Here is a 25,268-nt window from a genome sequence, read left to right as displayed (position 1 = left end):
CTGGGCCAATTGTGCGCCGCCCCATTGGTCTCCCGGTTGCGGCCGGCTACGACAGAGCCTGGATTCGAACCAGGATCTCTAGTGGCACAGCTAGCACTGCAATGCAGTGCCTTAGACCACTGCGCCACTCAGGAGACATATGGAATCATGTAGTAACCAAAAAAGTGTTAAACAAATCAATGTGTTTTATATTTGAGATTCTTCAAATGGCCACCCTTTGCCTTGATGACAGCTTTGCACACTCTTGGCATTCTCTCAAGCAGCTTCACCTGGAATGCTTTTCCAACAGTCTTGAAGGAGTTCCCACATATGCTGAGCACTTGTTGGCTGCTTTTCCTTCACTCTGCGGTCCGATTCATCCCAAACCATCTCAATTTGGTTGAGGTCGGGGGATTGTGGAGGCCAGGTCATCTGATGCAGCACTCCATCACTCTCCTTCTGTGGTAGCCATGCTGGTTAAGTGTGTTTTGAATTCTAAATAAATCACAGACAGTGTCACCAGCAAAGCACCCCCACACCATCACACCTCCTCCTCCGTGCTTTACGATGGGAAATACACATGCGGAGATCATCCGTTCACCCACACCGCGTCTCACAAAGACACAGCGGTTGGATCCAAAAATCTCCAATTTGGACTCCAGACCAAAGGACACATTTCCACCGGTCTAATATCCATTGCTCGTGTTTCTTGGCCCAAGCAGGTCTCTTCTTCTTATTGGTGTCCTTTAGTAGTGGTTTCTTTGCAGCAATTCGACCATGAAGGCCTGATTCACACAGTCTCCTCTGAACAGTTGATGTTGATATGTCTGTTACTTGAACTCTGTGAAGCATTTATTTAGGCTGCAATTTCTGAGGCTGGTAACTCTAATGAACTTATCCTCTGCAGCAGAGGTAACTCTGGGTCTTCCATTCCTGTGGCGGTCCTCATGAGAGCCAGTTTCATCATAGCGCTGGATGGTTTTTGCGACTGCACTTGAAGAAAGTTCTTGAAATGTTCAGTATTGACTGACCTTCATGTCTTAAAGTAATGATGGACTGTCGTTTCTCTTTGCTTATTTGAGCTGTTCTTGCCATAATATGGACTCGGTCTTTTACCAAATAGGGCTATCTTCTGTATAACCCCCTACCTTGTCACAACACAACTGATTGGCTCAAACGCATTAAGAAGGAAAGAAATTCCACAAATTAACTTTTAAGAAGGCACACCTGTTAATTGAAATGCATTCCAGGTGACTACCTCATGAAGCTGGTTGAGAGAATGCCAAGAGTGTGCAAAGCTGTCATCAAGGCAAAGGGTGGCTATTTGAAGAATCTCAAATATAAAATATATTTTGATTTGTTTAACACTTTTTTGGTTACTACATGATTCCGTATGTGTTATTTCATAGTTTTGATGTCTTCACTATTATTCTACAACGTAGAAAATATTACAAATAAAGAAAAACCCTTGACGGAGTAGGTGTTCTAAAACTTTTGACCGGTAGTGTATGTTTAAAAAAAAAAAGGTCACGTGAAATCATGTGAAATAAATAAATGAGAACTTATGATTCAACATTGCCGTATATTAGATATCATACCATTTATATATGTTACAAATATAATATCAGAAATTAGTCTCTCTCTCTCTCTCTCTCTCTCTCTCTCTCTCTCTCTGTGAGATCATATTTGACAAAACTACACTGCTCAAAAAAATAAAGGGAACACTAAAATAACACAGATCTGAATGAATGAAATAATCTTATTAAATACTTTTTTCTTTACATACAGTGGGGGAAAAAAGTATTTAGTCAGCCACCAATTGTGCAAGTTCTCCCACTTAAAAAGATGAGAGGCCTGTAATTTATCATATGTACACGTCAACTATGACATACAAAATGAGGGGAAAAAATCCACAAAATAACATTGTAGGATTTTTTATGAATTTATTTGCAAATTATGGTGGAAAATAAGTATTTGGTCAATAACAAAAGTTTCTCAATACTTTGTTATATACCCTTTGTTGGCAATGACACAGGTCAAACGTTTTCTGTAAGTCTTCACAAGGTTTTCACACACTGTTGCTGGTATTTTGGCCCATTCCTACATGCAGATCTCCTCTAGAGCAGTGATGTTTTGGGGCTGTCGCTGGGCAACACAGACTTTCAACTCCCTCCAAAGATTTTCTATGGGGTTGAGATCTGGAGACTGGCTAGACCACTCCAGGACCTTGAATGCATCTTACGAAGCCACTCCTTCGTTGCCCGGGCGGTGTGTTTGGGATCATTGTCATGCTGAAAGACCCAGCCACGTTTCATCTTCAATGCCCTTGCTGATGGAAGGAGGTTTTCACTCAAAATCTCACGATACATGGCCCCATTCATTCTTTCCTTTACACGGATCAGTCGTCCTGGTCCCTTTGCAGAAAAACAGCCCCAAAGCATGATGTTTCCACCCCCATGCTTCACAGTAGGTATGGTGTTCTTTGGATGCAACTCAGCATTCTTTGTCCTCCAAACACGACGAATTTAGTTTTTACCAAAAAGTTATATTTTGGTTTCATTTGACCATATGACATTCTCCCAATCCTCTTCTGGATCATCCAAATGCACTCTAGCAAACTTCAGACGGGCCTGGACATGTACTGGCTTAAGCAGGGGGACACAGGATTTGAGTCCCTGGTGGCGTAGTGTGTTACTGATGGTAGGCTTTGTTACTTTGGTCCCAGCTCTCTGCAGGTCATTCACTAGGTCCCCCCGTGTGGTTCTGGGATTTTTGCTCACCGTTCTTGTGATCATTTTGACCCCACGGGGTGAGATCTTGCGTGGAGCCCCAGATCGAGGGAGATTATCAGTGGTCTTGTATGTCTTCCATTTCCTAATAATTGCTCCCACAGTTGATTTTATTCAAACCAAGCAGCTTACCTATTGCAGATTCAGTCTTCCCAGCCTGGTGCAGGTCTACACTTTTGTTTCTGGTGTCCTTTGACAGCTCTTTGGTCTTGGCCATAGTGGAGTTTGGAGTGTGACTGTTTGAGGTTGTGGACAGGTGTCTTTTTATACTGATAACAAGTTCAAACAGGTGCCATTAATACAGGTAACGAGTGGAGGACAGAGGAGCCTCTTAAAGAAGAAGTTACAGGTCTGTGAGAGCCAGAAATCTTGCTTGTTTGTAGGTGACCAAATACTTATTTTCCACCATAATTTGCAAATAAATTCATTAAAAATCCTACAATGTGATTTTCCGGATTTTTTTTCCTCAATTTGTCTGTCATAGTTGACGTGTACCTATGATGAAAAGTACAGGCCTCTCTCATCTTTTTAAGTGGGAGAACTTGCACAATTGGTGGCTGACTAAATACTTTTTTCCCCCACTGTAGTTGAATGTGCTGTCAACAAAATCACAAAAAAATTATCAATGGAAATCAAATTTATCAACCCACGGAGGTCTGGATTTGGAGTCACCCTCAAAATTAAAGTGGATAACCACACTACAGTCTGATCCAACTTTGATGTAATGTCCTTAAAACAAGTCTAAATGAGGCTCAGTAGTGTGTGTGGCCTCCACGTGCCTGTATGACCTCCCTACAACGCCTGGGCATGCTCCTGATGAGGTGTTGGATGGTCTCCTGAGGGATCTCCTCCCAGACCTGGACTAAAGCATCCGCCAACTCCTGGACAGTCTGTGGTGCAACGTGGCGTTGGTGGATGGAGCGAGACATGATGTCCCAGATGTGCTCAATTGGATTCAGGTCTGGGGAACGGGCGGTCCATAGCATCAATGCCTTCCTCTTGCAGGAACTGCTGACACACTCCAGCCACATGAGGTCTAGCATTGTCTTGCATTAGGAGGAACCCAGGGCCAACCGCACCAGCATATGATCTCACAAGGGGTCTGAGGATCTCATCTCGGTACCTAATGGCAGTCAGGCTACCTCTGGCGAGCACATGGAGGGCTGTGCGGCCCCCCAAAGAAATGCCACCCCACACCATGACTGACCCACCACCAAACCGGTCATGCTGGAGGATGTTGCAGGCAGCAGAACGTTCTCCACGGCGTCTCCAGACTCTGTCACATCTGTCACATGTGCTCAGTGTGAACCTGCTTTCATCTGTGAAGAGCACAGGGCGCCAGTGGCGAATTTGCCAATCTTGGTGTTCTCTGGCAAATGCCAAACGTCCTGCACGGTGTTGGGCTGTAAGCACAACCCCCATCTGTGGACGTCGGGCCCTCATACCACCCTCATGGAGTCTGTTTCTGACCGTTTGAGCAGACACATGCACATTTGTGGCCTGCTGGAGGTCATTTTGCAGGGCTCTGGCAGTGCTCCTCCTGCTCCTCCTTGCACAAAGCCGGAGGTAGCAGTCCTGCTGCTGGGTTGTTGCCCTCCTACGGCCTCCTCCACGTCTCCTGATGTACTGGCCTGTCTCCTGGTAGCGCCTCCATGCTCTGGACACTACGCTGACAGACACAGCAAACCTTCTTGCCACAGCTCGCATTGATGTGCCATCCTGGATGAGCTGCACTACCTGAGCCACTTGTGTGGGTTGTAGACTCCGTCTCATGCTACCACTAGAGTGAAAGCACTGCCAGCATTCAAAAGTGACCAAAACATCAGCCAGGAAGCATAGGAACTGAGAAGTGGTCTGTGGTCACCATCTGCAAAACCAGTCCTTTATTGGGGGTGTCTTGCTAATTGCCTATAATTTCCACCTGTTGTCTATTCCATTTGCACAACAGCATGTGAAATGTATTGTCAATCAGTGTTGCTTCCTAAGTGGACAGTTTGATTTCACAGAAGTGTGATTGACTTGGAGTTACATTGTGTTGTTTAAGTGTTCCCTTTATTTTTTTGAGCAGTGTATATGTCATACACAAGTACTGTATGTTTAAGCAATAAGGCCCGAGGGGGTGTGGTATATGGCCAATATACCACAACTAAGGGCTGTTCTTATGCACAACGCAACGCAGAGTGCCTGGATACAGCCCTTAGCCATGGTATGTTGGCCATATACCACAAACACTCAAACTTCATTATTGCTATTATAAACTGGCTACCCACTTAATTAGAGCAGTAAAAATACATGTTTACCACGGCTTTCAGCCAATCAGCATCCAGGATTCAAACTACTCGGTTTATAAATACCAATCTACTACCGCTCTCCCTGTAGGCTCTATGGACTAAGTCTGGTGATACGGTGGTGTATCCCTGTCACGCCATCATCGTCTCCATGAAGATCTCCTCCGGACAGCAGAGGTTCTTCATCGGCCACACTGATAAGGTGTAACACACAGTTTAATGAAATATGAAGATAATACACAACACACACTCACAAACAGCGGTGCTGTTGTCTTATTAGGCCGTGCCACTTCAAATACTTGGCCTGGCTGTTGCTGTTTGATAAAACCTTATCTGATAAAATACATGATTTCAGAGACTTTGTTGACGTTTTACAGTAACAGGTTTTGAATGAAATGCCACAGCAGGTAATGGGAGTTGCATGGTCTCTTTTGACACTAGCGCTGCATTTTATCATTGTCAAAGTCATCAATGTCACCTCGCAGTGTGTTGTCTTTGTGTGTTGTCAGGTGTCTGCTCTCACGTTCAATGGGAACAGCACAGTGCTGGCCTCGGCCCAGACCGGCATTCAGAGTGTGGTGCGGGTGTGGAACTACCTCAAGGCCAACTGCTTGGCCATGTTCAAGACCCACGCTCACTCACTGTCCTCGCTGAGGTGACTGTTCACACACAACCACAAACACACACACTCAGCCACAAGACCCATGCTCATTTGCTGACCTCATTAAGGTGACCCTTCACATATAAACACACACACACGTCTCACCTCACATCTCACCGTTATGTAACACACCTCTTCACATCTGACTTTCCCCTGTGCGTTCCTGGTCCATTCTCCTCATTGAGCTAAACACATGCATATACAGTATAATACAACACACACATTCGTTTTAAGGACTGATATTCACTCTGTTCATGACTTGTCCTCCTTGTTTTCCTCAGCTTCTCCTACAGCGGTGGGGTTCTGTGTGGAGTGGGGAAAGACGGCCACAGTAAAACAGTAAGCGCCACAGCCAATATAGTCATGATATGATGCGTGACAATGAAGAATTGTTTGCAGATATTTTATTCAAAGGATACATTCCATGACTAGGAAGAATGGTATACAGATTGTATTCTTAATATAATCCATATATACAATTCTGTCTAAACCATTCTTCTTAGTCACATTGTGGCTACTGCCTAGACGACCTTATTCAGCCTTTAATCTCGGTTTGTTTCAGGTTAAACAATTCTCTTTCTTTTGGCCTTCTAGCTGCTTTCTTACCTGAAAACAAAATAGTCTGTTTACGACGGCTACCCAGATAGGGAGCAACCAAGGTCAATAGACAAACACTTCAGCGCACTGCTTAGGGACCTAATGAGAAATGCTCTGAAAAAATGCAATCCATCATCATTATCATCATCATTACTTTCACCGTGGTTTTGCAATCTGTGTTAATTACTTTTTGGTTGACTGATTGTTGTGACTGTGAACAGTAAGTTAATAGCTTGTTGTTTAGCGGTGGGGGCCTAATTTCAAATAAATAAATAAATATTTTATTTGTCACATGCTTCGTAAACAACAGGTGTAGACTAACAGTGAAATGCTTACGGGTCCTTTTTGAACAATGCAGAGTTAAAGATAAAAAATTGAAATAGTGACACGAGGAATAAATAAATACACTACCAGTCAAAAGTTTGGACACACCTACTCATTCAAGGTTTTTCTATATTTTTACTATTTTTTACATTGTAGAATAATAGTGAAGACATCAAAACTATGAAATAACACAAATGGAATCATGTAGTAACCAAAAAAGTGGTAAACAAATCAAAATATATTTTATATTTGAATTTCTTCAAATAGCCACCCTTTGCCTTGATGACAGCTTTGCACACTCTTGGCATTCTCTCAATCGGCTTCATGAGGTAGTCACCTGGAATGCATTTCAATTAACAGGTGTGCCTTCTTAAAAGTTCATTTGTGGAATTTCTTTCCTTCTTAATGCGTTTGAGCCAATCAGTTGTGTTGTGACAAGGTAGGGCGAGTATACAGAAGATAGCCCTATTTGGTAAAAGACCAAGTCCATATTATGGCAAGAACAGCTCAAATAAGCAAAGAGAAACGACAGTCCATCATTACTTTAAGACATGAAGGTCAGTCAATACTGAACATTTCAAGAACTTTGAAAGTTTCTTCAAGTGCAGTCGCAAAAACCATCAGGCGCTATTATGAACTGGCTCTCATGAGGACCGCCACAGGAATGGAAGATCCAGAGTTATCTCTGCTGCAGAGGATAAGTTCATTACAGTTACCAGCCTCAGAAATTGCAGCCCAAATAAGTGCTTCACAGAGTTCAAGTAACAGACACATCTCAACATCAACTGTTCAGAGGGGACTGTGTGAATCAGGCCTTCATGGTCGAATTGCTGCAAAGAAACCACTACTAAAGGACACCAATAATAAGAAGAGACCTGCTTGGGCCAAGAAACACGAGCAATGAACATTAGACAGGTGGAAATGTGTCCTTTGGTCTGATCCAAATTGGAGATTTTTCGTTCAAGCCACCGTGTCTTTGTGAGACCAAGAAGGAGAGTGATGGAGTGCTGCATCAGATGACCTGGCCTCCACAATCCCCCAACCTCAACCCAATTGAGATGGTTTGGGATGAGTCGGACGGCAGAGTGAAGGAAAAGCAGCCAACAAGTGCTCAGCATATGTGGGAACTCCTTCAAGACTGTTGGAAAAGCATTCCAGGTGAAGCTGGTTAAGAGAATGCCAAGAGTGTGCAAAGCTGTCATCAAGGCAAAGGGTGGCTATTTGAAGAATCTGAAATATAAAATATATTTTGATTTGTTTAACACTTTTGGTTACTACATGATTCCATATGTGTTATTTAATAGTTTTGATGTCTTCACTATTATTCTACAATGTAGAAAATTGTAAAAATAAAGAAAAACTCTTGAATGAGTAGGTGTCTCCAAACTTTTGACTTGTACTGTACATATTGAATAACAATTGTTGTGGCAAATTCATCCTTATATTGATCAAAGTATTTCCAGAGTTTTTGTAGAGGTGGTTTGCAAAGCATCTCCTTTTCCACCTCCCAGCTCTGTTTATATAGTCATTTTACATACATTTTAGCTTAACCCCTCCCTCTTGGGTTCCCCCACCACTGTCTCCAGTTTCCACCTCTTGACCGCTCCGCCCACTTCCTTAGTTTATGATAGTGGCGAAATCTGATTTCTCCTCTATGTATTCAGTTTGGAAGCAATGGTGGTGCAATCAATCAAGCCCTGTCATGCAAAAATAATCATGTTCAGTTTGAACTCTGTTCAACCCCCGGCTCACCCTGGCTTGACCTGGAGATTGATTGTGGACCTGCCATGTCCAACAGTCAATCTCTCAAACATACCCAAACAGGATATATTATAGACGGTAGCAGCAGTGGGTCTACCCTCTGTAGCGCCTTATGGTCGGGTATTTTGGTATTTGGTATTTTATTAGGATCCCCATTAGCTGTTGCAAAAGCAGCAGCTACTCTTCCTGGGGTCCACACAAAACATGAAACATGGCATAATACAGAACATTAATAGACAAGAACAGCTCAAGGACAGAACTACATACATTTTTTAAAAAGGCACACGTAGCCATACAGTTGCTGAACCAAGCAGTGATGCAGCCAGTCAAGATGCTCTCAATGGTGCAGCTGTAGAACTTTTGAAGATCTGAGGGCCCATGCCAAATCTTTTAACCCTCCTCCACAGATGGTGGTTGTGTGGAACACCCTGCGTGTCACTAAAGGAGGAGAGGTGTCTGTCCTGGCCAAAGCACACACCGATGTGGACATACAGACCATGAAGATTGCCTTCTTTGATGACACACGGTAACATTACAGTCTATCATAGTTCAATATGTGAGGCTTCATTCAGGATTCATAGGAAATGGTTGTAGGAATGTATCCATTCTATCATCTTGAGTTTGTGTCACTATGAAATTGATTTTTGAAATGTGTGTTGTGCGCATGTAAGTTGCTTTGGATAAGAGCGTTTGCTAAATAACCAAAATATAAATATGTTCTTGTGTGTATTTGCGCCCCAGGATGGTGTCCTGTGGTCGAGATAACATCCGGTTGTGGCGCGTGCGTAACGGGGCCCTGCGGTCGTGTCCGGTCAACCTGGGGGAGTACCACGCCCTGGACTTCACCGACGTGGCCTTTGAGGAGGGTCACTCTGCTGACCGCGAGCCTGAGGACCGCACACTGTGAGTCCACACACTCCTTTCAGCTTTTAACCTTTCATATATTGTTGTAGGCTATGGCTACATCCCAAATGGCACCCTAACCTATTCCCTTCTCTGGTCAAAAGTAGTGCACTATAGAGGGAATAGGGTGCCATTTGGAGATTCAAACTATGAGCTTACTTACGTCTTCCTCCAAGCCCTGTATAGTTCCATTTCGGTGAATCAGAACCCAGCGCCTTCTCTCTCTCTCTACTTCTCTCCCACTGAGCCTATGAAAGGTTTGAAAAGCTCCACACATCACTGCCTCTGAGTGACAGACACCTCACCTGCTGCATCCTGTGTGAGAGAAATTGACATGTAACATGTTTACCTGCTTTGTTTAACAAGTAGTAAGACATTTCTGTCCTACTAATGCTGTGTTTTTGTAAAGGGATGGTTTCTACTCCAGCTCCCTGCAGCTAGTCTAGGCGTGTGGTCAAGGACATGGGTTTTACTCGAGATATGAGCCTCTGATGCTGGGCCTGGCAATTGATTTAGGGATGGCTAGGTGATAAAACCAACAGCCACTTTCCATTTCATGATGAATGGTGTGTGAGAGGGAGATGTCCCTGATCTGACTGAGCCTGCATTTTCATAGACTGAATTGGTGTTTGTGTAATGTAAGGTACTAGGGAGAGATGGCTCGGGTATGGATAATGTTAGTAAGAACCTTGTCTTGGGGTCCAAACCCTGGTTTCCATACAATGAGAACAGTCTTCAACGCAGATACTGTCTGCTGTGAATTATTCATGTCTTTCATACAAATCCTAACCTTTTGACCCATTCCACACATCTGCTGTTAGTCATGTAGACTGAGACGGTGTATCTTTACTATAAAATATATTTGTATTGTCTGTATGTCAGAGTTCTCAACCCAACAGTCAAGAGTGTTGGGTCGACCAGCCTCACTTACTACCTTATTAATACGTTTTGAATAAAGTAATATCCTGATTGGTGATTGACCTCTCCTCATTATTGATTAGAATTTCCACGACAATCCACACCACTCAATCCCCTAATAACCCGATCTAAAGTACCTAACGCCTCCCACTCTCTGGAGAGGAGCCCATAAGTGCTAAATTCTCTAATTCAGAAGACTTTGAGCCATTATGGAGCTTCAGTTTCCTCGTTTCCAATAGATTTGCCAGTAGCCGCAGCGGCCACATCCTGGAGATAGACTACGGGAGTGTGGCGATCAAGAACGTCAGGAGACTGCTGCCCGCCCAGCAGCCCCACGCTCAGCGCCGGGAGAAACAGACCTTTAGCATGGGTGAGAGGACGGGGGAGTGGAAGAGAGGGGGATAGAGGGGGGAGGGAGGGAGTGGAAGAGAGGGAGGTAGAGAGCGAGAAAGAGAGGAGGAAAGAAAGGTAGAGAAGGGAGAGATATGGAGACGGGGATAGAGAGTGAGACAGGTGGGGGTGGGGGGGGGGAGGGGGGATAGAGAATGGTAATTTGAGGTAAAAAGAGAATCTCCATTTGGGTGAGACATGAGATCACTTTAAACTGTGCTGTGTTGAACAATAACATTCTTCTCCTTCCCACCAGGTATGGGCATCGCTGTCAACAGCATCAGCGTGTCATCAGCGTTCTGCGCCACAGGCTCGGAGGACGGCTTTCTGCGGCTCTGGCCCCTGGACTTCTCCACCGTGTTCCTGGAGGCTGGTGAGAACAGGCACAGTCGAACAGCAGGGCCCCTTAGTTTAACATTCAGCTCCATCCCTGCTCGGTCTATCATTCATCTACATTTACATTTTACATTTTACTCATTCAGGAGACACTCTAATCCAGAGTGATTTAGTCGGTGCATTCAACCTAAGATGGGTGAAAACAACCACATATCACTCATTCCTAAAGTAATATGCAAAACCAGTGCCAGGAAGAAAAGACATCTCACTCAGCCACAGTCATTTGTTTTATTCAGTATGTCTGTCGCATTCAACGTGTCAATATTGACTGGCATCTAAAGAATTGGTAACTTGTAAATGTAAATGTGGTTAGACTGTCTCTGATAAACTGAAGGTGTTTGAAGACAGCCCATATCAAAGGGGTTTCCAGGTTGAATCCCAGTCAAAGCACATATCAAAGAGCTAAAATCTTATTGCTCATATGAATGGTTTCAAATGAGGATTCAGGGGATTTTACAGTAATGTAATCGCTGCCATTTAATCAAAACCCACATTCGCGCACACTGCCTCCCATTTCCTTAGCCAACGCACTTTCTCAGCCTACAGTACACAGACACACACACTCCAGTGTTCCTCAGCCCCCCCATGTCTTTCCTCCCCAGAACACGAGGGTCCTGTGAGCCTTGTGTCCGTGTCCGACGACGGCCTCAGCGTCATGGCGGCCACCTCCAGCGGTAACCTGGGCTACCTGGACGTGAGCAGCCGCGGCTACAGCACCCTGATGAGGTCACACACGGACGGCGTGCTGGGCTTCAGCGTGGACGGTATCCGTCGGCGCATCACCACCGCCTCTTGCGACCGCACCGTGCGCGTCTGGGACATGGACTCCATGCAGCAGGTGGGAACTCAAGCCCTGGAACGGATGGCACACACTGATGCTCAAAGCTACTAGGCTCATTTTCAAACCCACATATTGTTTTCATACTACTGAGCCGAATTGAGACAAACCAAGCTGTACTGAGCTGGCCTGGTCACACATCCACCATAGTTGCTGGAACAATGTTGATAAGGATAATGCCACAGTTTGGTTCAGGTCGGCACGATAGTAAGAAAACGGTAAGTGTTATGTTTTTAGAGAATTATTGTAGAATTTCTCTCACCTGAAATAACTGACCTCTCAACCTTAGAATTCTGACTGTTCTACCGTGATCTTATCTGACTGAATCTCTTTACCTCATGACTGTTATGTGTCCTCTGGGCCTTCTCCAGCTGTATGACTTTGTTTCTGAAGACACCCCCTGCTCCGTTGCCTTCCACCCCAGCCTGCAAGTCTTCTGCTGTGGATCCAGCTCTGGCCTTGTCAGGGTCTTTGACATCGCCAGCGCCAAACTACTGGCAGAACACAAGTAGGTAGACCCAGACTAGAGGAGATACTGTAGTGTACATAGTGGGTTCTGGAGTTGATGGATTAATGAACAACAGAAGTTACGTGGTGCCTTGATCCAACAGAATCTAGATACAGTCTCTGAGTTGCAAAAGACCTTGAGCACAGTTTTGCCTTGACTCGCAATAATCCCTTCAATTCTGATCACGTGCTGGAAGATGCCATAACCCAGCGGCCAATTTGCCAGACAGGACTAGCTGTCGCTGCCAGTGGATCATACATCTTGGTACTGACTGAAATATATAGCCAGTTAACAGTTAGTGACTGTGTTTATCCCACTAGCCGAGTCATGTCATTACAATGACCTACCGTTAACCTCTCTGACACCACCACCACCCCTCACAAGGAAGTGTCATACCTGTGACATCTGCTGTGCCGCGATCTTTCGCCCTCTTTGCCCATTTCCTTTTGGCCTCTTACAGGCATGGGTAATGAATGTGTAGGAAGGGTGACACAGACGTGGATCTTGTCACAGCCTGTCAGTAGGTACCAGTGTGGTATCTCGTTATAGAGGAATAGAGCAGAGGTCTTCTAGAGTTTCGAGAATCTCTGATTCGTGACTGAGCCACATACACACACACACACACACACACACACACACACACACACACTGTCTATAGGACAGAGTTTGCAGAAAGGCTATTATAGACACATTGATAAGGTCTTGTATGAATGTCGAGGCCACCTCCTCAGTTGAACACTTCAGTGTTAACGGGTGTGAAGGGTTAGAGAATGAGAGAGAGAGCATGGAAATGGTTTTATTTAATACGTGATTAGTGCAGCGAAGTTCTGGGTCTCGCTCTGTGACTTATTGTATTTGGGTGCTTGTTAACCCTTTACAATCGTGGGAATTGGCCTATATGGTGAGGACCCAATTGAAATGTTTCTAACTGAAGAACTACAGTATGAGAAGCATATGCATAACCATGGTAGGAATTGAAAGGGAACAATTTTGAGATTATGTGAAAGTTATTAAACCAAAGGTGAGGACAGAACAGTTCACCTGACACAAATCTTTTATATGCATTTTACTTTTACTGTACTTTTCGCAGCATTTATCAACAATGAAATCTGAAAATACTCTGGATACATTCAGTAACGTAATAAGAATATTCATGAAGAATGTGGGGTAGGTTTGAGTGAGGGGTCTAAATGGTGTCTCCAGGTGGCCACACACCTCTCCATTGTGCAGAGTTCCTAAGTACTTTCAATGCACTTTTATGACTCAAGGAAAGAGCTTTCAACTTTTCTGTGATTTTCTTGAGCTCTCTTAGTTGTGCCGTTTAGTAACTGAAGCAAGCAGACTTGTAGATCTTTGTTAGGAACACAGCCCAGCGTCATCACCATCACACAATTACTGTTGTTATTTACACAGTCCAAAAACTGTACATTATAAATCTCAATCTGGGTTAGTTGGGCATCATTTGAAAGCTTGTTCTATTGCCAACATGACTAGCTAAGTTCTAAAATACAATCTTACATTGTTAGGCTTTCACAAAACAATTCATAGAAACAGATAGTAATGAGTGCATTCAATTTATTTCATTTATTTTTATTTCACCTTTATTTAACCAGGTAAGCCAGTTGAGAACAAGTTCTCATTTACAACTGCGACCTGGCCAAGATAAAGCAAAGCAGTGCGATAAAAACAACAACACAGAGTTACATATGGGGTAAAACAAAACATAAAGTAAAATAAAATACAACAGAAAATATATATACAGTGTGTGCAAATGTAGCAAGTTATGGAGGTAAGGCAAAAAATAGGCCATAGTGCAAAATAATTACAATTAGTATTAAAACTGGAATAATAGATGTGCAAGATATGATGTGCAAATAGAGATACTGGGGTGCAAATTAGCAAAATAAATAACAATATGGGGATGAGGTAGTTGGGTGGGCTAATTTCAGATGGGCTGTGTACAGGTGCAGTGATTGGTAAGATCTAGATTTAACTTTGGATTGGAGATGCTTAATGTGCGTCTGGAAGGAGAGTTTACAGTCTAACCAGACACCTAGGTATTTGTAGTTGTCCACATACTCTAGGTCAGACCCGCCGAGAGTAGGGATTGTAGTCGGGTGGGCGGCTGCCAGCAGCGTTCGATTGAAGATCATGCATTTAGTTTTACTAGTGTTTAAGGGCAGTTGGAGGCTACGGAAGGAGTGTTGTATGGCATTGAAGCTCGTTTGTTAACACAGTGTCCAATGAAGGGCTAGATGTATACAAAATGGTGTCGTCTGCGTAGAGGTGGATCTGAGAGTCACCAGCAGCAAAAGCGACATTGATATACACAGAAAAAAGAGTCGGCCCAAGAATTGAACCCTGTGGTACCCCCATAGAGACTGTCATAGGTCCAGACAGCAGGCCCTCCGATTTGACACATTGAACTCTATCTGAGAAGTAGATGGTGAACCAGGCGAGGCAGTCATTTGAGAAACCAAGGCTATTTAGTCTGCCAATAAGAATGCGGTGGTTGACAGAGTCGAAAGCCTTGGCCAGGTCGATGAAGACGGCTGCACAGTACTGTCTATTATCGATCGCAGTTATAATATCATTTAGGACCTTGAGCGTGGTTGAGGTGCACCCATGACCAGCTCGGAAACCGGATTGCATAGCGGAGAAGGTACGGTGTGATTCGAAATGGTCGGTGATCTGTTTGTTAACTTGGCTTTCAAAAACTTTCGAAAGGCAGGGCAGGATGGATATAGGTCTGTAACAGTTTGGATCTAGAGTGTCACCCCCTTTGAAGAGGGGGATGACCGCGGCAGCTTTCCAATCTCTGGGGATCTCAGACGTTACGAAAGAGAGGTTGAACAGGCTAGTAGTAGGGGTTGCGACAATTTCGGCGGCTAATTTTAGAAAGAAAGGGTCCAGATTGTCTAGCCCAGATGATTTGTAGGGGTCCAGATTTTGCAGCTCTTTCAGAACATCAGCTGTCTGAATTTGTGTGAAGGAGAAGCGGGGGGGGGGGAGCATGGGCAAGTTGCAGCGGAGGGTGCAGAGCTGGTGGTCGGGGTAGTGGTAGCCAGGTGGAAAGCATGGCCAGCCGTAGCAAAATGCTTGTTGAAATTCTCAATTATTGTAGATTTATCGGTGGTGATAGTGTTTCCTAGCCTCAGTGCAGTGGGCAGCTGGGAGGAGGTGCTCTTATTCTCCATGGACTTTACAGTGTCCCAAAACTTTTTGGAGTTAGTGCTACAGGATGCAAATTTCTGTTTGAAAAAGCTAGCCTTTGCTTTCCTAACTGCTTGTGTATATTGGTTCCTAACTTCCCTGAAAAGTTGCATATCGCGGGGGCTATTCGATGCTAATGCAGTACGCCACAGGATGTTTTTGTGCTGGTCAAGGGCAGTCAAGTCTGAGGAGAACCAGGGGCTATATCTGTTCAAGTGCATGTTCCGCTGCTAATTTTCTTCACAATAAACAAACAGGCTCATTCTGTTCAGAACAACCCAGGGTATGACGCTATGTCATCCTTGTAACTGTACAGTACCATTCAAAAGTTTGGACACACCTACTCATTCAAGGGGTTTTATTTATTTTTACTATTTTCTACATTGTAGAATAGTAGTGAAGACATCAAACTATGAAATAACATATATGGAATCATGTAGTAACCAAAAAAGTGTTAAACAAATCAAAATATATTGTATATTTGAGATTCTTCAAATAGCCACCCTTTGCCTTGATGACAGCTTTGCACACTCTTGGCATTCTCTCAACCAGCTTCACCTGGAATGCTTTTCCAACAGTCTTGAAGGAGTTCCCACATATGCTGAGCACTTGTTGGCTGCTTTTCCTTCACTCTGCGGTCCGACTCATCCCAAACCATCTCAATTGGGTTGAGGTCAGGGGATTGTGGAGGCCAGGTCATCTGATGCAGCACTCCATCACTTTCCTTCTTGGTAAAATAGCCCTTACACAGCCTGGAGGTGTGTTGGGTCATTGTCCTGTTGAAAAACAAATGATAGTCCCACTAAGCCCAAACCAGATGGGATGGCGTATCGCTGCAGAATGCTGTGGTAGCCATGCTGGTTAAGTGTGCCTTGAATTCTAAATAAATCACAGACAGTGTCACCAGCAAAGCACCCCCACACCATAACACCACCTCCTCCATGCTTTACGGTGGGAACTACACATGTGGAGATCACCATTCACCCACACCACGTCTCACAAAGACGGCGGTTTGAACAAAAAATCTCCAATTTGGACTCCAGACCAAAGGACAAATTTCCAATCTAATGTCGATTGCTCGTGTTTCTTTGCCCAAGTAGGTCTCTTCTTATTATTGGTGTCCTTTAATAATAATAATATGCCATTTAGCAGACGCTTTTATCCAAAGCGACTTACAGTCATGCGTGCATACATTTTTTTGTGTATGGGTGGTCCCGGGGATCGAACCCACTACCTTGGCGTTACAAGCGCCGTGCTCTACCAGCTGAGCTACAGAGGACCACAGAGGACCACTTTAGTAGTGGTTTCTTTGCAGCAATTCGACAATGAAGGCCTGATTCACACAGTCCCCTCTGAACAGTTGATGTTGAGATGTGTCTTTTACTTGAACTCTGTGAAGCATTTATTTAGGCTGCAATTTCTGAGGCTGGTAACTCTAATGAACTTATCCTCTGCAGCAGAGGTAACTCTGGGTCTTCCATTCCTGTGGTGGTCCTCATGAGAGCAAGTTCATCATAGCGCTTGATGGTTTTTGCGACTGCACTTGAAGAAACGTTCAAAGTTCTTGAAATGTTCCGTATTGACTGACCTTCATGTCTTAAAGTAATGATGGACTGTCGTTTCTCTTTGCTTATTTGAGCTGTTCTTGCCATAATATGGACTTGGTCTTTTACCAAATAGGGCTATCTTCTGTATACCACCCCTTCCTTGTCACAACACAACTGATTGGCTCAAACGCATTAAGAAGGAAAGAAATTCCACAAATGAACTTTTAAGAAGGCACACCTGTTAATTGAAATGCATTCCAGGTGACTACCTCATGAAGCTGGTTGAGAGAATGCCAAGAGTGTGCAAAGCTGTCATCAAGACAAAGGGTGGCTATTTGAAGAATCTCAAATATAAAATATATGGTTACTACATGAATCCGTATGTGTTATTTCATAGTTTTGATGTCTTCACTATTATTTGACAATGTAAAAAATAAAGAAAATCCCTTGAATGAGTAGGTGTGTCCAAACTTTGGACTGGTAGTGTACATCAAACATAGCGATCATAAACGTTGATCCTGTAAATTACATGAGTTTTATATGGACAAGTGCACATTTGGACTCACAGGTGTGTGGTTTGCTTGTATGACATCAAAGTGCTGTTTATTATAATCCTCGACGTGTCATCTTTCAGAACACCTCGAGTCCTCTTGTGTTTTGTTTCTGCAGGCAGCACAGAGGGGAGGTGGTGGGCCTGGCCTTCTCTCCAGATGGAGAGTTTATGTACAGCGCTGGCTCCCTGGGTGCTCTGGCTCTCTACAACTCCTCTCAGGAAGATCACCATGTACTCCGAGTACTAGGTGAGTTAACACTGACAAACACACACACTATACAGCTAGATCTGGTTGAATTAGCTGGTATGTTATGAATGGAATGGAAGATAGAACCCTTCACCTTCAGAAATACAAGGACTGCACTCAGTGTATTGTATTGCATTGCATTGTATTGTCCTGATATTACCTGTCGGACAGCTCCATCTCCAGTGAAGGTACTGGATCTTCAGTGATTTACAGGCAGGCCCTAAAATTAACACCTGCCACTAGCGGGTAGATTTTGGCATTGGCGGGTAAGATGTCCATTTCACCAGCCACGTTGGCGGGTGGTCAGGGCTCCACAGTGCAAGCATTTCACTCACATTTGTGAATAAAAGTAGTCAAGTATGATCACATTTATAATAAAGTAAATGCTGCAGTAGCTGTTTTCAAAGTATTTCTGATGTTTTGTTTCATAGCTGGTAAATTAATCGCACAAAGCCAAAGCACTACGAATCCAACTATAGCCTATTCCACCTCGCACTGCAACACTGCTTGGCTGGGGGCTGTGCGCATGTGGAGATTCATTTTTAGTCTTAAAAGAAGCACTGCGCACAGGCATAAAAGTTGGTCTAATTTACTTGAAATGAAAGTCTACTGAAGAGAGACTTTGTCCTTGTGATTCTTGGCAATTTACATTGTTTTGTTCACAAGCTAGGTTGTTTTTTTATGTTTGATTTTCAACCGCTAGGGAAGGAAAAGATGATGCTTCTACTAGTCAGACTCAATCTCACAGGCACAAACATGACTGGAGTCGCGTTACCACAGTAACCTCCCGCTCTTAAAGGGGCAGGTGAACATTCTTGTCTCATCTGTGATATTTTGGTTAAAAGACTCAGGTCACAAAAAATGAAATTAAACAACATACCACATTACTTCTTACTAGTAATACATTTATTGTTTTAGAAACGTTACAAAGCATACTCATCTGTTTTATGTGTGTTGGTGTAATTTTAATGATTTTGTTTTGTTTTGGCTGGTAAAAAATCTGAGTGGCTGGTAGATTTTAAAATCTACCTGCCACAGTGGCTGGTGGACAAAAAATTACATTTTAGGCCCTGCTTATAGGCAACACACCCTCCCTCATCCTCTTTTTGTGTAGGTAACGTGGTGGCGCGAGGCACTGATCGTGCTCCTGATGCCCTCACAGTAAGCAGTGACAATCGCTGTCTGGCCTTCGTCGGGCCGTCTGAGTACACCGTCACCATCATGGACGCCCGCTCACTGGATGAGGTACTGTTTGTTCTCTTACAATCAACAAAATGTCTTCCCCCTGTTATTGTGTCAGTCAATTCGTCTTTGAGCTTTGTTTTCCTGTGATATGTGGCTTGGACGACTTCTGCATTTATTGTTAAAATTATAGTGTAAAAAATATAGTGATTTACACTGTACTTCCCAAATGGAAGGTCAGGACCAACTGCTGTGTCTCTGCAATTCTTTTGGCAGAGACAAAGTAAGTTTCAAGTAGACCACCATAGTCCCTGTGCCCAAGAACGCCAAGGTAACCTGTCTAAATGACTATCGCCCCATAGCACTCACATCTGTAGCCATGAAGTGCTTTGAAAGGCTGGTCATGGCTCACATCAACGCCATCATCTCAGACACCCTGGACCCACTCCAATTCACATACCGCCCCAACAGATCCACAGATGACACAATCTCTATTGCACTCCACACTGCCCTTTCCCACCTGGACAAGAGGAACACCTACGTGAGAATGCTGTTCATTGACTACAGCTCAGCGTTCAACACCATAGTGCCCTCAAAGCTCATTACTAAGCTAAGGACCCTGGGATTGAACACCTCCGTCTGCATCTGGATCCTGGACTTTCTGACGGGCTGCCCCCAGGTGGTGAGGGTAGGCAACAACACCTCCGCCACGCTGTTCCTCAACATGGTGGCCCCACAGGGATGTGTCCTTAGTCCCCGCCTGTAGTTCCTGTTCACCCAAGACTGCGTGGCCGCGCATGACTCCAACGCCATCATTAAGTTTGCTGACGACATGACGGTGGTAGGCCTGATCACCGACGACGATGAGACAGCCTATAAGGAGGAGGTCAGTGTGGTGCCAGGACAACAACCTCTCCCTCAACGTCAGCAAGACAAAGGAGCTGATCGTGGACTACAGGAAACGGAGGGCCGAGTACGCCGCCATTCACACCGGCAGGGCTCTAGTGGAGCGGGGCAAGAGCTTCAAGTTCCTCGGGGTCCACATCACTAAGGATCTATCATGGTCCACACACACCAACACCGTCGTGAAGAGGGCACGACAACGCCTCTTCCCCCTCAGGAGGCTGAAAAGATTTTGCATGGGCCCTCAGATCCTCAAAAAGTTAAACAGCTGCACCATTGAGAGCATCTTGACTGGCTGCATCACCGCTTGGTATGGCAACTGCTTGGCATCCGACCGCAAGGCGCTACAGAGTGTACTGCGTACGGCCAAGTACATTACTGAGGCGGAGCTCCCTGAAATCCAGGACCTCTATACCAGGCGGTGTCAGACTCCAGCCACCGAGGTCCTAGACTGTTCTCTCTGCTACCGCACTGCAAGCAGTACCGATGCACCACTTTATTTCTTGTTATATGTACATATTTACCTCAATTACCCTGCACATCGACTCGGTACTGGTATATAGCCAAGTTATCGTTACTCATTGTGTTTTATTATTACTTTTATTGTTACGTGTTTTACTTTGCTATTATTTCTCTATTTTCTTTCTCCTTGCGTTGTTGGGAAGGGCCCTTAAGTAAGCATTTCACTGTTAGTCTATACCTGTAGTTTACGAAGCATGTGACAAATAAAATGTGATTTGAACAAGTTCTGATGTGTATCTGAGCTGAGGTAACATGATGTTATATATCCTATCACCCAGCTGCTGCGTGTGGACGTGAGTATCCTGGATGTGGAGAGCACCAGTCTGGACTCGGCCCTGAAGGTGTGTTTCTCCCCGGCCTCCACCGGACACCTACTGGTCACCACCTCCGCCAACAAGATTCTGTGGATTAGCGCTAACACCGGACGACTGCTCAGAGAGGTAGTGGTACTGATGTGCATGCAGTCTCTCTGTTTCTGAGCTGTGTGTGTGTCTGTGCGTGTGGGAGATGCACTACATTACCAAAAGTATGGGGACACCTGCTCGTCGAAAATCTAATTCCAAAATCATGGGCTTTAATATGGAGTTGGTCCCCCCTTTGCTGCTATAACAGCCTCCACTCTTCTAGGAAGGCTTTCCACTAGATGTTGGAACATTGCTGTGGGGACTTGCTTCCGTTCAGCCACGAATATTAGTGAGGTCGGGCACTGATGTTGGGCGATTAGGCCTGGCTCACAGTCGACGTTCCAATTCATCCCAAAGGTGTTCGATGGGGTTAAGGTCAGGCTCTGTGCAGGCCAGTCAAGTTTTTCCACACCGATCTCGACAAACTATTTCTGTATGGACCTCGCTTTGTGCACGGGGGCATTGCCATGCTGAAACAGGAAAGGGCCTTCCCCAAACTGTTGCCACAAAGTTGGAAGCACAGAATCGTCTAGAATTTCATTGTATGCTGTAGCGTTAAGATATACCTTCACTGGAACTAAGGGACCTAGCCCGACCCATGAAAAACAGGCCCAGACCATCATTCCTCCTCCACCAATCTTTACAGTTGGCACTATGCATTGGGGCAGGTAGCGTTCTCTTGGCATCTTCCAAACCCAGATTAGTCCGTCAGACTGCCAGATGGTGAAGCGTGATTCATCACTCCAGAAAACACGTTTCCACTGCTCCAGAGTCCAATGGCAGCGAGCTTTACACCACTCCAGCCAACACTTGGCATTGCGCATGGTTGTCTTAAGCTTGTATGCGGCTGCTCGGCCATGGAAACCCATTTCATGAAGCTCCCGACGAACAGTTATTGTGCTGACGTTGGTTCCAGAGGTAGTTTGGAACTCGGTAGTGAGTGTTGCAACCGAGGACAGACGATTTTTACGCGCTGCGCACTTCAGCGCCCAGTGGTCCCGTTCTGTGAGCTTGTGTGGCCTACCACTTCCTGGCTGAGCCGTTGTTGCTCCTAGACGTTTCCACTTCACAATAACAGCACTTAGAGTTGACCGGGCAGCTCTAGCAGGGCATAAATTTGACGAACTGACATGTTAGAAAGGTGGCATCCTATGACGGTTCCACGTTGAAAGTCACTGAGCTCTTCAGTAAGGCCAATGTTTGTCTATGGAGATTGCATGGCTGTGTGCTCGATTTTATACACCTGTCAGCAATGGGTGTGGCTGAAATAGCCGAATCCACTAATTTGAAGAGGTGTCCACATACTTTTGTGTATATATAGTGTATGTGTGTGTTTGTGTGACATAGTTGATGTGCACAATACAGTGATGTGTGTTGTATTAAAGGTGAAGATTATCTTTGGCACTGAATTTTATAAAGAGATGTTTTTATATTTTTACATTTTAGTCATTTAGCTGATGCAACTTACAGTTAGTGCATTCATCGTAATAAGGTAGCTAGGTGAGACAACCACATATCACAATCATAGTAAGTAAAAAGTTTCCTCAACAAAGCAACTATCAGCAAAATAAGTGCTAGTAAGAAAAGTGCGGGTGTTTTGGTGTTTTTTATTTTTTATTAATCAAGATACTTAAGATATCTTTACTTTGTTTTGGTAGAGTTCTTCATTGCTTATTGTGTATGGTGTCCCTGCCAGGTGTCTAAGGCACATAAGCACCAGTGTTCCTCTCTGGCAGTGAGTGAGGATGGACGTTTCTTACTGACAGCAGGACACAATGCTGTGAAGGTGTGGGATTACAGCATGCAGCTGGATGTCAACTCACAGGTAAAGTTGATTGGTTTAGGTTACCATGCCAACCAACATTTTAATTAGCAATTTATGGAATTTAGGATCATGATCTTACCAAATTTCAAATAGTTTGAATGGTGTGACGTTATTCATTGAAATGTGTTGATTGAATACATCATTCCATCCCAGATGTTCATAGGACACAGCCAGCCTATTCGCCAGGTGAACTTCTCCCCAGACCAGATGGCCGTGGTCTCAGTAGGAGACGCCATCTTCTTCTGGGACTTCCTGGCCCACCCTCAGGAGGCTGGAACTGACAGACGGTGAGTCTGTCAATGTCTGTCTGTCCCCAAAAAAGTATCCACAGTGGCATTGCATTACTGTACTGTTGTAAATTGTATAAGAAGGTCGTATTCATGCATCTGTAATTTATTGGTTTACATTTTTCTCTCTCGCAGTTCACCACCAAAGGCAGCCTCTGTTTCGCCTCCTAAACCAGGTAAATACAAATACATTCATACCATAATTTCAAAGGTTGCAGTAAACAGAATACCATGTACAGAAGTAAGTCTTCTAGTTCTGCCTATCAATAGATAATCAGAAATTGGGATGTTCTACTGTAGCCCCTAAAGGTCATTCAGAGTCAGAGGTCAGCAGCAGGCTGCTCTCCAATGGAATGCCTCGACGGACAGCGCCCCTTCCCTCCTCACCCCTGCCCTGTTTGGACATTAGCTCCATAGACAGGATTGGACAAGAAGGTGAGATTCGCTGCTCTCTTTTTCATCTAGTTTTTTTCCAGCTCTGCTTTTATGTGTCTCACCCTTACTTGGAAAATTACCATTAGCACCAACCCTTGGAAAAGTGTGCAAAAAACAGTATGGTGATTGTTCCACCTAGCCCGCCATTGGGAGCTTCCACCATTTTGCTTATGACTTCCTGCAAACACAGAAAGAGAAGGAGCTAGGGATTGTTTTACAACCGGCCTAAAGTATCATGTTCTCCTCCACTTTGCCCTCTCCTGTGTCTCCCTCTTTCCTCCTTAAGCTCTGGGCCGCCTGTCTCTGTGTGAGGAGGATACTGACGAGGTTCTTCCCAGCCCTGCCCCGGCAGGCCCCTCCCCTCGCCCTGCGTCTGGCTCCTTTCTCAAAGTCACTGAGATGGTGGCGGGCGGAGTCTCTTCATCAACCCTGAAGGCCAGTCTGAAGAGAGCAGCAGACAATGGTAAATTATTTATATATATATATATATACACACACAGTGGGGAGAACAAGTATTTGATACACTGCCGATTTTGCAGGTTTTCCTACTTACAAAGCATGTAGAGATCTGTAATTTTTATCATAGGTACACTTCAACTGTGAGAGACGGAATCTAAAACAAAAATCCAGAAAATCACATTGTATGATTTTTAAGTAATTAATTTGCATTTTATTGCATGACATAAGTATTTAATACATCAGAAAAGCAGAACTTAATATTTGGTACAGAAACCTTTGTTTGCAATTACAGAGATTATACGTTTCCTGTAGGTCTTGACCAGGTTTGCACACACTGCAGCAGGGATTTTGGCCCACTCCTCCATACAGACCTTCTCCAGATCCTACAGGTTTCGGGGCTGTCGCTGGGCAATACGGACTTTCAGCTCCCTCCAAAGATTTTCTATTGGGTTCAGGTCTGGAGACTGGCTAGGCCACTCCAGGACCTTGAGACGCTTCTTACGGAGCCACTCCTTAGTTGCCCTGGCTGTGTGTTTTGGGTCGTTGTCATGCTGGAAGACCCAGCCACGACCCATCTTCAATGCTCTTACTGAGGGAAGGAGGCGAGTGGAGTTTAGACCAAAAAGCTCTATTTTTGTCTCATCAGACCACATGAACTTCTCCCATTCCTCCTCTGGATGGTCATTGGCAAACTTCAGACGGGCCTGGACATGCGCTGGCTTGAGCAGGAGGACCTTGCGTGCGCTGCAGGATTTTAATCCATGATGGCGTACTGTGTTACTAATGTTTTTCTTTGAGACTGTGGTCCCAGCTCTCTTCAGGTCATTGACCAGGTCCTGCCGTGTAGTTCTGGGCTGATCCCTCACCTTCCTCATGATCATTGATGCCCCACGAGTTGAGATCTTGCATGGAGCCCCAGACCGAGGCTGATTGACCGTCATCTTGAACTTCTTCCATTTTCTAATAATTGCGCCAACAGTTGTTGCCTTCTCACCAAGCTGCTTGCCTATTGTCCTGTAGCCCATCCCAGCCTTGTGCAGGTCTACAATTTTATCCCTGATGTCCTTACACAGCTCTCTGGTCTTGGCCATTGTGGAGAGGTTGGGGTCTGTTTGATTGAGTGTGTGGACAGGTGTCTTTTATACAGGTAACGAGTTCAAACAGGTGCAGTTAATACAGGTAATGAGTGGAGAACAGGAGGGCTTCTTAAAGAAAAACTAACAGGTCTGTGAGAGACGGAATTCTTACTGGTTGGTAGGTGATCAAATACTTATGTCATGCAATAAAATGCAAATTAATTACTTAAAAATCATACAATGTGATTTTCTGGATTTTTGTT

The 25,268-nt window shown here is 44.5% G+C and overlaps 1 protein-coding gene across 1 annotated transcript in view; it reads left to right on the top strand.

Annotated features, from left to right (window-relative positions):
* The window catches only part of wdr90 (WD repeat domain 90), a 67,607-nt gene that overhangs the window by 24,897 nt on the left and 17,442 nt on the right, over positions 1-25,268 (top strand). The window contains exons 12-28 of the mRNA XM_084163273.1: positions 5,148-5,258; positions 5,566-5,711; positions 5,999-6,056; positions 8,807-8,925; positions 9,141-9,302; positions 10,460-10,590; positions 10,867-10,983; positions 11,609-11,844; positions 12,216-12,352; positions 17,782-17,912; positions 19,027-19,157; positions 20,798-20,959; positions 22,620-22,748; positions 22,902-23,035; positions 23,171-23,211; positions 23,336-23,470; positions 23,757-23,933. Coding sequence (XP_084019399.1) covers positions 5,148-5,258; positions 5,566-5,711; positions 5,999-6,056; positions 8,807-8,925; positions 9,141-9,302; positions 10,460-10,590; positions 10,867-10,983; positions 11,609-11,844; positions 12,216-12,352; positions 17,782-17,912; positions 19,027-19,157; positions 20,798-20,959; positions 22,620-22,748; positions 22,902-23,035; positions 23,171-23,211; positions 23,336-23,470; positions 23,757-23,933 — 2,257 coding nt within the window. The remainder of the gene's footprint in view (positions 1-5,147; positions 5,259-5,565; positions 5,712-5,998; positions 6,057-8,806; positions 8,926-9,140; positions 9,303-10,459; positions 10,591-10,866; positions 10,984-11,608; positions 11,845-12,215; positions 12,353-17,781; positions 17,913-19,026; positions 19,158-20,797; positions 20,960-22,619; positions 22,749-22,901; positions 23,036-23,170; positions 23,212-23,335; positions 23,471-23,756; positions 23,934-25,268) is intronic.

This window comes from Coregonus lavaretus (assembly GCF_964263955.1).
Source record: "Coregonus lavaretus genome assembly, chromosome: 1".
In the NCBI taxonomy this organism is placed as follows: domain Eukaryota; kingdom Metazoa; phylum Chordata; class Actinopteri; order Salmoniformes; family Salmonidae; genus Coregonus; species Coregonus lavaretus.
Note: the sequence above shows the minus strand (reverse complement) of the source record. Positions and strands in the feature narration are given on the sequence as shown.